Source organism: Idiotropiscis lumnitzeri, chromosome 17, assembly GCF_059441095.1.
Source record: "Idiotropiscis lumnitzeri isolate Australia: NSW breed Sydney's pygmy pipehorse chromosome 17, RoL_Ilum_1.0, whole genome shotgun sequence".
NCBI classification, from domain to species: Eukaryota; Metazoa; Chordata; class Actinopteri; order Syngnathiformes; family Syngnathidae; genus Idiotropiscis; species Idiotropiscis lumnitzeri.
The window spans coordinates 3,157,532-3,169,345 of NC_142407.1; the positions used below are offsets into that span (position 1 = coordinate 3,157,532).

At 38.5% G+C, this 11,814-nt stretch overlaps 3 protein-coding genes across 4 annotated transcripts in view; all 3 read left to right on the forward strand.

The window, feature by feature from the left end:
• Positions 1 to 4,118: 4,118 nt before the first annotated feature.
• On the forward strand, positions 4,119 to 9,164 carry plp1b (proteolipid protein 1b). Of its 2 annotated transcripts, none has more exons than XM_088280091.1 (7): positions 4,119 to 4,284; positions 5,756 to 5,942; positions 6,020 to 6,176; positions 6,394 to 6,571; positions 6,820 to 6,893; positions 7,074 to 7,139; positions 8,397 to 9,164. In XM_088280091.1, exons 1-7 carry the CDS (start codon positions 4,281 to 4,283, stop codon positions 8,466 to 8,468), a joined length of 738 nt encoding a protein of 245 aa, XP_088136217.1. In that variant the 5' UTR covers positions 4,119 to 4,280; the 3' UTR covers positions 8,469 to 9,164. The 2 variants fall into 2 exon arrangements, with proteins under 2 accessions (XP_088136217.1, XP_088136216.1); XM_088280090.1 differs by lacking the exon at positions 4,119 to 4,284 and adding an exon at positions 5,282 to 5,449.
• A 2,318-nt stretch (positions 9,165 to 11,482) lies between these two features.
• The window catches only part of cwc15 (CWC15 spliceosome associated protein), an 11,544-nt gene continuing 11,212 nt past the window's right edge, over positions 11,483 to 11,814 (forward strand). Inside the window, exon 1 of the mRNA XM_088280393.1 lies at positions 11,483 to 11,568. The gene's annotated coding sequence lies outside the window, so the exon portion shown is untranslated. The remainder of the gene's footprint in view (positions 11,569 to 11,814) is intronic.
• LOC148319719 (uncharacterized) overlaps positions 11,499 to 11,814 on the forward strand; it is a 6,161-nt gene continuing 5,845 nt past the window's right edge. The window contains exon 1 of the mRNA XM_088280392.1: positions 11,499 to 11,568. The gene's annotated coding sequence lies outside the window, so the exon portion shown is untranslated. The remainder of the gene's footprint in view (positions 11,569 to 11,814) is intronic.

Below are 11,814 nucleotides of genomic sequence, written 5' to 3' on the forward strand. Positions count from 1 at the left end.
ACATAGGTCACGCTGTGGAACAATTCTTTTGCAATACTAATAGAGTAAAATATGGGATAAAATATATCTTCAACCTAACATTGAACATACTGCTGTGTTAAACTAGCAAATTGAAATTGTGTGCAACAACCTGACATAGAAATATTACCTAAATGCGGTTTTTGAGTGTCGATTACAGTGACGTGTCTGTTTTGCATCATACTGACACTTTAAATTAAAACTTAAAATGGTAGGTGTTGGTATCTTTGAAAATCCCAACTAGACCTCATTAATATATTTTTAAAGATGTGAGGCATTGATTGCAGCTGTAGAAAATTTAGTTTGAGAAATAGATTAATTTGCTTAATTCTTCCTTTTGTTCTCATTGAAATGCCTCGGAAATGTCTTTCATTTGTGTCACTTCATTGTCCACAAGACAGCAGAATGTAAAAACAATCGATGATTTGATTTTTGTCTCTGGCCACGTTGTAGTTACAGTTTCCCTCAGAGGACTATGTGAAAATTAATGTAAACAGGGGATTTCTAGATCCAATTGAAGATAAGACCGTGGAGGTCAGCCCTCAATTCCGGCTTTACGTGAAAATGACATGTCAAGTCAAGATGGCGGTCCAAGTTGTAGAAAACAAACTCTCTCCGCTCATTGAAAAGCTCATGTGAAGTAGTTCGACCAAAAAAAATATATGTCGTTGACACACCAGGTACACACATTAATATTGATAATGATGCAAGCTGGTTAAAGCCTAAAATGTGTAGGAAAGATAACAGTACATTTGATCACACTCAAGAAAGTTTCTCACCACTTAAGGAGTTACTACAAAGCTCAGTTTACCCACTTTCTCCGACGTTCAGAGTCTACACAGTAATATGGAATGATAATTTCGTTTCCATCATGTTATGGTTGGACTATCCAAGCGCACAACATCTCGTTACGATTTACTGTGCGCTTTATATGCTAGTCACAGGAAACAGCAATAAAAAATCCCCGACTTAGGTGCGTTGCATCGTGAAATGTTCGGAATTGGCAATGAGAAGCAGCTCAGGACTGCAAGTTGGTTCCTTAAAAAGTGGTCTGAAGGTGCTTGCTATCGCAAAGATGCTTTTTTTATTTTTTATTTATTTATTTTTTTAATGTTCAAAAGCTGCCATTCTGTGACTGTTTCATGATTCAAATACTGAAACTGAATAAAGGTAGTAATCTTTAGTCGCTTTTACCCCAATTTAAAAATCTGTTACATCACACCAGCAATGGTTCTCAATTATTTATACCAAGTAGTGCCTCAAAAAAATAATCTGACACTCTCCGAATAAAACCATAACGATCAATATTAAATGTTAAATTAATTGTTAGTGTTATTCTGACATCATAAAAACGTTTTTGGTGATTCATATAATTCAAAAGGTTTTAGGCAGAAACTGACTTTCAAGTGATAAGTATATTCTTCAGTTGTCCACTGTAATGTTTTCCACATTTCAACAAAAATTCTGCACTTAAAATTTGAAAATGAAAAAAGTGTACTGGAATAATGATTCAGTTAATTACATTGTATACACAGAGAAGGGAAATCTTAATCATTAAGTGCAAATGTGTTGTGTTGTCCTTAAAAGTTCATTTCAACTGAACTCTATGGTAATTATTTGAAATGTAATTTTTATTTGTATTTAATTCAGTGATTCTTTCACACTGCACTAGAGAGAGGCAAGATCCCACATAGTGGTACTCAAACAACTCTTTGAAAATCACTGGCATACAGAACAAATTAATTGACAGATATATTGATCTTATACTGTAAACATGTTAAGAATTGTCCAAATGGCTAAACGGCATTGTTCTCTACAATATTTTTGTAAATGATTACAATAAGGGCGGCCTATGCACTTTCTTGTCAATCCTTAACATCTCTCTCGTGACCTTTCCCCACTTGTTAGCATGAAAGACTATACAGAGCAGTTGGATAAAACCGGATAAATCATGCAGTTGCTTCATCAAGCGGAAAACCAAATATGCCACTGCGGGAGGTCATTGCCACTGAATTTACTTCTGACGCATCCTGTGGACGCGTGTGTATGCCTCCCCTCCAAAATGCTTGCCCGTTTGTTTCATGGCTGCTTGTTTGTTTTCCCAGCATGGATTACCGCAGCAGAGATAAGAGGAGGTGCAAATATTATTACAGCACTGCCTCTCTCTGTATAAACACATGTATAGGACCGTGTCCAGTGCATAACAATTTCATCTTATGCCACGTACAATCCACATAACACAGATGCAGAAGAATTCCCATTTGCATGGGCTGTAGCTGTCCATGGTGCTGATGATGGCGCGATAGACAGGTGATTCAGTCTAATAGCGTTTGTGAGCAGGATGACTGCTCAGAGACAAATGTGCTTGTTCAAAGTCCATTTATGCACTGACTAATGACTTTAAGGCAATGTTTACGTGTTATGATCATTCATAATGTGAGCCGCTCACATCTCCCTGTTCACCATCTGCACCCCCTCCCAATTAAATACGCTTACATAAAGGACTCTCCCTATCTCACCAGCGACCTACTGAACTCTCATCCTAATCTCTCTCTTTTTTAATTGTCAACAGGAATATCGTAAGCATGTGTCCCAAAAGCTGACAGGCCTTGTATGTGTTCTCGTCCACTGATTTAGGTTAATTAACACTTCTCATCTCACTCGACCTGCCTCATACACTTTTCCAAGAGATTTCAAAGGTGTCGTCCCTCATCCACTCTTCTCCTTCAGCTCAACAATGCTAGTGCCATTAATCCTCTACAGGCGTTAATTACTCAATATGTTATTGCTGTTAACGCAGAAAGGCAACAGACTGTAAACGCACGTAAGAGAGATAAAACTACGTTTTCGGAGTTCAATTTTGTTCGAAAGCATATCAGTCACTAAGATGGCGCGATGGTGCAATACTGAGTGGTAAAATGCGACCTTTGATGATGAGCGCTTTCTCACAAAGTCTTCTTTTACCAATGACCAGTGGTGCGCTGGTTTGAATAGAGTCAAAACAGAGGAAGAGATTTGTCTTTCAAAGGGCATGGCATGGAAAAATGAGACGAGGAGCGTATTTCCCCCAAAAAAGGGAGCATAGCACAGTGTTCTATCCAGTTCCACACTGGACCCTTTGTACTGAACGCAGCATTGACATCAACTGGGTCAAATGAGGGAGGGAGGGAAAGTGGGCAGCAGCTGGACCTGACTGTCAATGTCACCCTTGTTAGACAACTTCTTCAACGTCCGTCACTGGCATTTCGATTTATTTTGCTACCTTCTCCCGTGCGCACCTTGTAACGCTGTTCAGACAAGTCTACTTGCTCTGAAAGTTAATTTAGGCATGCATGAAATGCATGTTTTAAGCATTTAAATTAAAGACAATATAACTTATTTAATCCAATTAAATGTAAGTATCTTACCACCTTATCTCTGAGATTTTATTTATTCTATTATTTTCAAATCCCAACTCCAAACTAAACACGTGCAAATTCCATTTTTTTTGCATTTAATGTGATAGTATTGTGATTGGTAGTATTTTTAATTTAATAAACATGTAAACTCAATGGGCAAAATATGATCAAGTCATATACTTAGTAAGACTAACTAGCTAGTTAATAATGCTTCATTTTGGAAAAGCTATTTAATTTAATGTATTTCTTAATTGTTGTCATAGTTTTTTAAGGTGTAGACTTTCTGCGTCATAATCGGCGAGCTGTATCTAATATTTTAACTCCCATGTAGCCACATCTGAAAATAGATAGAGCTCTCAGTGTGATTTAATGCAGTCCTCCATGCAACTAATAAAGATATGAATACATGAATACCTCTTTGCTTGTGTCCATCAATAAAGAGCTTTTTTTTCCTTTGTTTTTTTTCATAAATAGTTTTTTTTTTATTATTGTAATAAGAATTTGTCAAGTTGACACAAAAGCTCATTTTACTCAAGCCACTCCACTCATTTCTTTACCCGAATAGAAGCAAAAGAATAATTAACACAAAAATCCAATGGGGGGGAAAAAACATACAGTGAAATGTGTGACCTGCCTGTCACCAATGCTGAACCCATGGCTCTATAAATAATGTCTGGCAGCTGAAATGGGACTTTGTGACTTTAAGATGTCACTTGGGGTGATGTGGTCCATCTATTGTTGATGAGACAAAAGCGCGAGTCAGATTCATATAGGAGTGGCGGCGAATAACTACTCATATCCTCATATCAGAGTTGGGAAGCCGCGCAGCAGAAACTTCAATAACCTCCCAACTTCTTTCTGGACATGGGTGAGTGCGCAGAATTTTTAATAACTCCTTTTCATCCATTATTAAAGCCATTTGGGAATTTGGAAACGTAATTTTTTTTTTAAATGTAATTCGTGACCATGGACATCATTTTGATTTCATGCATTGGAAGATGAACCAGTATTTCTATTTCTACTTTTGCATTCATTTGACCTTCACCATTACTATAGTACCTGTTAAGTAGAGAGTCGAAACAGAAGTTTTTCATACTTTTTATTTAAGCAAGAATCCCTTTTTAGCGCTGAGGAACCCTTTTTAAATATGAGTGGACTTTGCCCATCACACAAAATTACCATTGTAATTTTTAATTAGAAAACTACCATAAGACATAATTCACATCCTCTGACCACAGTTTTCTTCTCGATTTAATGTGCACCAATTTGTGTCCAGTTTTGAGGTCCGTATTGATTAGCTGGCATCAACAAAATGCCTCAAAGCGCTCTAAAGTGTGGTAAACTGTTCAGCGCCGCTCTTCAGTGTTGCTGAGTCCTACTCAAGCGTGGGCGCCTACAGGCATTATCATTACTGCATCCCCGGCAGTCTTCTTGCTGATCCGATTTATTTTTAGATGGCAGCTTGGTTGCTTCCCACTTAAAGTTGTTGGGTCAAACAATCAAATGCTTCAGCATGTAATATTGATGTTTGTAACTTTGCACCCACTCGGTCCCTGTCTGACCCGACACTGAGTGCCATGGTACCAGTGTGAGCCAGCAATAGCTGCTAGTAGTGACCCGGTGACCCCCCTCAGCCACTTCTACAACAGCATGTGTGGCTCTAAGCTCTTTGTTTGCTTGACATCACTGCCCTTTGTCCCATGGCAATGACAATGGCTACCTTATTTTTGGCCACAATGAGACGCTCTATCTTCAAGGCTGTGAAGTCAGCGTTCCACCACCAGCTCTCTTTAGCCTGGCGACGCCTGTGACCGCCACAGAAGGAGGGCCGGACCAGCTTGTGGACAAGCATCAAGGTGTCCATACAAGCCAATGAGCGTTCACATTGCAGATGAAATTGGCATCGGGAGTGTTGTTTTGTCGTGGCTTGTTGGCAGACTAAAGTTTGCATCTTAGGATCTTTCTTGTTGTGGATTACAGGATTAGAAGCAGCATGTTTCCGGTCAGGCAGCCTTGGCTTTGCAAAGCCTTAGGTGGTTTCCTCTCTCCCATTTTTGCCACTGCTTTTATTTATTAACACTGTGGTTGTTTGCTACCTGCTTTTGCTGCTTACACTGGGGAGAATGTACTCCATGTTCGTGGAATAAGCAGTGATTTCTTTATTTGATCGCCTGCTTGTTGGTTGCGGCTGTCTTTCCTTTTTTTCCTGATGTATGCTGATGGATTTGCGGGCGAGCTCTCCCGCAGGGTGAAAGAATTCCCCATCCAGGCTTAGATGTGCTGTGTGGTTTTGTGTGCGGTATGTGCCGCCTGTGTGCTGATATATTATGCCCCCTCAGGTTGTTATGATTGCTGTATCCGGTGCTTGGGGGCAGTGCCCTACCCATCTCTGGTGGCCACCTTGCTGTGCTATGCAGGCATGGCTCTATTTTGCGGCTGCGGGCACGAAGCCTTAACCCAGACCGAAGTCCTGGTCGAGGCACACTTCGCCCGCAATGAGCAGGACTATGAGGTCGTGGCTTCCTTGTGAGTCTATTTTCTACTCTTCCTCTTTTAATTCGTCTTGGCTTCCTGCCTGACTGACCTTTTCTACCCATGTGCAGAGTGGAATACTTCCAGTACGTCATCTACGGCCTGGCCTCATTTTTCTTCCTCTATGGTATCCTGCTGCTGGCTGAAGGCTTCTACACGACAAGTGCAGTCAAGCAGACCTTCGGGGAATTTAGGAGCACCCACTGTGGGCGATGCCTCAGCCTGACGGTGAGCACAAGGTCAAAAGGGGTGGAGAAGCGGTGGTCGTGGTGAGGGGCTGTATTAGCAATACCATGAGGTCATTTTGGTGAGGCGAAATGCTTTGTTTTTACCACTCAAAAAAATGAATTATGGTCAATTGCAGACTTGGTGATGCCACATTCATCACACAGCAACTTGCTGCATTCCCATGACCCCCACGTTCCACTTTTTTTTATTTCAACAGTTTATCATTGTGACATATATCTTGGCCTTCATCTGGCTGGCAGTGTTTGCCTTCACTGCTATTCCGGTCTACTTCTTGTTCAACATGGAGAAGACCTGCCATGACATCAACATCCTGGCTGAAACTACCACCAGCATAAATCAGCACGGCTGGATTTGCATGGACGCCAGGCAATATGGTGCGTTGCTCCTATAATGACTGACCGCATGTGCACCTGATGAGAATATTAATGTGATTTTGTAAGGCAATGAATTAATCATTAGGGATTACATAAATGCAAAACTAATTGGTAAATTGGTCAGGAAATTTCTTTGCTGCCATTTATTCTCTCTGCAAGTGAATGAACAAAGGATGTAAATGTTTCCGAAGGCATTTGCAATCAGCATTGGTAAGAGATACATCACTTAAGTCACGTCTCTATTCAAGGGCTGCTTCCTTGGAATGCAATGCCGGGAAAGACTTGCGGAATGACCTTGGCATCTATTTGCAAAACGAGCGAAGTGAGTAGATCATATCCATATTCCATTTTACGCACCCTTTCACCACAACTTTTTACATACTGGAATAACACACGCGTACACACAAGGAGTCCGAATAAGTGTACTTTATTCAACCCGAGATTGCTTTGAGTATATGAATTTCACTGACCAAGACTGACTTTTATTTGTTATTTCTTTCAGTTTCACCTCACCTATGACCTGTATATTGCTACATTTGCTGGTGCTGGAATCACCCTTTTAGCATTGGTGAGCATTAGGTTTAATAATTGTCATGCGTTATAGTAAACACCACTAATTATATAATAAATATAGTGTATGTTCAAGACCAGAATTATTCATGCTGTGGTCAGATTTTGATTAATGTTTGATTTTTGGAATTGTTTCATTTATAGTTGTGAAAATTATCAAGATGCTTAAGGTTTTTTGGACCATTGTTGTTTTGTTCTATAGATTAATGTTGAGGAGTAATAAAGTGATTTTTGGGCTCCTTCGAGTGGTATGCAAAAGAACAAATGCATAAGTCGCTTTGGTTATATTCAACTTTCAAGTTGAATACATTTACCCTTTAAGAACTTTTTAATAATTTATTTTGACGATTTTATTGAACTTCTATGTTCAATAAATTTTGATTTTATCATTAATGAATTAGCTTTTTGAGTTTTCCTCATGTTCAAACAATATAATGAGCAGTGGCACCGTACTATTAAGTAATGTATAATAATAATAATAATAATAATAATAATAATAATACTTATTATTATTATTATTATTATTATAAGTATTATAATAATACTTTACACAATCAGAATTTTGGATTCTGTCACTGATCAGCGAGTTTAAAAAACCCGATAACCGATCAGAAAATGGATCAATCTATCCGATCTATTCAAACAACTTGTTAATTTACTGTGCAGTCAAAAACCGGCAATACATACGAATAGCCAAAATCTGCGTATAATTCACATCAACTGAAATGCAAAAATATAATAACAATTGAACCCTAAAAGTGATCCCCAAAATGCTGATTACAAATTATTCCTCAAACGCTGATGAACATTCAGTACATTGAAAAATATAACTACAGTATTTGAAAATATTGGGGGAAAATATGAAAAAAAATAGCCGACTTTATTTGCTATGAAACCTTTGATTCTTAACAAAGAAGCACTGAATGGCCCTGGCGTGCAGTTCTGTATGTTTTCTAAAAGCTACTTGGTGGGAAAAGTTCGAGAACCACTGATCTTGAGTTTTCTAATCAACTATAAATGGCATACACTGGTAATGCATGTCTTGGTTATGTTTTTAAATTTTCAATTTCATTCAGTTCATTCCATCAAAATTATGAAAATTGTGTTTTGTTTTGTTTTGTTTTTATTCTTATCTCTGTCCTGCTAGCACAGGCAGAATTTTCAACATATGTCAGTGTGTCGAATCAAATGTTCTATCACTGCAGGCTGTTTTTCCTACTCCTCTCCTCTTCATCAATACATTGGTGCTTTGCAGATTCTGTTTTTGGTTGCAACCACCTACAACTATGCAGTCTTGCGGTTCCTGGGCAGGAAAGGAGTACGTTAAGTGCGCCAGCTCCACCTCAATTGACGGCGTCCTCTGGTTGTCACACTTGCAATACTAGATGTCAACTATCCTCCTGGAAACAGCCAATCCGGTTCACCTGCTAGTACTGCATTTCTTCTAATGCAGCCCGTAACGTTCCTCACCACTGTGTTTTGTGTGCGAACAACTTACGAAGAGATGAAGATTTCTTCTCTCTCTGTAGATTCTCTTAGCATTATTGTTCATTTCTCTTTTTGGTGGCGCGTAGCACCAGCGCTGTCGTGATGCCTGGCATTTCAGGAATAATATATAGCTCCTCTTGCAAACACTAACTTGCTTTTTACCCCTTTCACTGCTTACAGATGCATGCATTGCTTATATGAAAATGAGGCCGCTGTCTTGGCGACGTCGTATATATGGAATGTGTGTTTTGAAAGTGAATATACCAAATTTGTCTGAAGCGTTGCGTTGTATCACCCTGCTCACTGTCCCTCGCATAATAGGTTTGTTTAAACACCACTGTGTGGGGGTGAAACAAAGCCATATAGTCAATATTGGAGGTTATGTCTTCATGCTTACAGTAACCATCCAATAACTTGCTTTAAAAATTGAGGTTTGGCACATGAGGGCATTTCTAACTGAGTCCTAAAGACATTAACTTTGGTGTTTTTATTGTAACTACAAATACATGTTTTCAATAAAATTGTGTTTAATCAACTTGGCTGCATTATCTCTATAATATATAGCAGGGCATGAAATTGCTGAGTAACTCACTCTACCAATGTTTTGATGATTATGATAGAATATCACAATACAGCAATCATCAACTTTGTTTCTGAGAATTCAGTAAGTGGAAAAAATGAAAACAGAGCTTTTTGTAAAATGCAGTGAAGTACAATGACGCTATTTTTTTTATTGGCTGTTTATAGTTGTACAGGGCACAAAGACTACGGAGACTTTCATGATATAAAAAAAATCTAAATTATCATGAAGTGCTGTGCTGTAGATAATGACATATTAATATTTTGTCTCACCACTTGAAGATTAAAGCAAGGCGAGGTAGCATTATTTATATTTTGCCTCTCATTTACAAGGTAACTCAATGTGCTTAACATAATTAAAAGTACATTTCTAAGCATTTACAAACAAAATAGTTAAAGACATTTAAAGCAAAGTAAATAAATAAAAGTAGCCCACTAAAATTAATTCTTTGGAAAAGCTTGAAAAAAAGGGAAAATTTGGATCAGTTTGTCACATTCTAATTGTGTGCAACAAATGTACATACAATGAATTAAGTAAATCCAAAGGATTTTTTTTGTCAGTGGAAAGAGAGAGGAACACGGTTGACGTCAAATCTTTCATAACCATAAGCATACACTGGAAAAAACATCCCTCTCATTCGTCTTCATTGGGGACATACTCTTATTCACACATATGGATGAATTCCGTCTTGAATTAACTTAACATGTTAGGAGAAGAACCCATGCAAGAACCGGAAAACAAACGGTAAACTGGAGGTTCTGAGCTGTTGTTTCAAACAGGAATCTTTGGACTGTGAATGTGCAGACCACTAAATTGCCATTCATTCCACTGCAAAAACAGTCATTAATATTTTTTATGATGCTTATCAAGTAGCGGACTGTGCATTTTGTACCTTGGTGCTTTCAGTGGGCACTTACCAGCTATCCATTTCTTACCACCATTATCACATCACAGTTGTAGAAACCATGGTCGAACTCAGCTTGGAGTAAAAATGCTGTCATTGTTCTGGGCCAGCTATTGCTCATATTCTGTTATTCTGCTTAGGGAGCTTATGTCTATCCCAGCAGATTTGGGGCTCAAGTCAGACAACATCCTTGGCAGTCAATCATAGGCATAAATGTATGCAGTCACACTATCACTGACAAGCAAGTAACAACTGAACTGACGTTTCTTCTAACGAGTGTACCACTCCACCACATGTGACTCTGCAAAAACATACTTAACATCCCAGGTAAGTGCATGCCTTTGAAATATCTTGTGTATATATACTCATATATATGCGTGTGTCCAAACTGGAGGGTCAAAGACAAAAGAGATCTTGGATATTCAATATGGCACTTCACAAGAGGGCCAATGACTCAAATCTTGACATTTCCATCACAGATAGTTGCAGTAGCAATCGCACGTTAAAAATATCAGCACCAATTATGGTCCAATGTTTTGGCTGCAATTGAGGTTATGATCCACTCTTGAGTATACATCCACAAATGATGTTGTGCTTTCGTGGTCATGCAAAGAATGTTCAACCAATTAAATTTCAGAGTTTTCAAACTAGATTTGAGCCTATTTTTCTCTTTAAAATGAGGGACTACAAATTCGGTTTTGCTGACATTGGTATGTTGTGCTCACAGTAGACATCATCTGGCCTGCCATCATTGTAATCTACATCGTGCTGCTCATCCATCTTTAAAGTTGTGTGAGCTACTGGTTACTTTCCCACTACGGAGATCACAGCAGTTTCCTCGTTGTGTTCTAAATATGATTGGTGATGGAGTGCATCAGCAGTTTCTTTGCTGTTTTCGGAAGCAAAGACAAAAAAACAGGTTGCTCAGCTGCCTTCAGAAGAAATTGAGCCTCTGGGTATACCTTTGTCTCGCCATCATGAATGACTTGAGATGGGGCAACTGCAGAGGCTCGGAAGCATTCGCACGGCGTTTAATAATAGACTGGTCAACACATTTGTCCTTATTTTCTAGTTCATCTGTTTCTCTTTCTCTTCTCTTTGTTTTTTCCCTGCTACTTTATATTACACTATATGGAAAGCGCTTTGTAACCACTCCAGCTGTTGTGAAATGCGCGATATAAAAAAGTTGCATTGTATAGTATTTGAATTGGATTCTGCTTATCTTTATTATTTATGCTAATGATGACACCGTTATTTTGAAATTACTCAGTGTAACGGACTTTACTTTACTTAAGCGGCTCGGATAATGGATGGATGGATAAGCATCTGACTCTGAGCGATTTTGCAACCGGAAGTTATTATCTTTTATTTTGAAATGCTCTTGATCTATTTCCAGGTTAGAAGAAACTCGAAAGGAAAACAGGAAATTCTACCATCTCTCTTCTCTTTGCCTCGGTAACTAACTAACTTTCAGGTTACAGAAGCAGTAACAATAAGTTGTATTTGTATGTGTGTATGTGTGTGTGTGTGGGGGGGTATTTTATTTTTTATTATACACGCTGACGTTAGAACACTTAAGTGGTGGCTGATGTACAATATTTCTTTCCATATCAACTGCAGCATTTAGCACTATTTGCTAATATTTTTGCAGCGCTCATTTGGAATAAATATGTATGTATAGAGATAGATATTTATTGGACA

Excerpts from the sequence above, each read along its gene's own strand:
- plp1b (XM_088280090.1), top strand. The coding sequence starts at position 5,410 with ATGTTTCCGGTCAGGCAGCCTTGGCTTTGCAAAGCCTTAG. Across the intron at positions 5,450-5,755 it reads TTGGCTTTGCAAAGCCTTAG|GTTGTTATGATTGCTGTATC; the intron begins GTGGTTTCCTCT and ends ATGCCCCCTCAG. Across the intron at positions 6,572-6,819 it reads CATGGACGCCAGGCAATATG|GGCTGCTTCCTTGGAATGCA; the intron begins GTGCGTTGCTCC and ends TCTCTATTCAAG.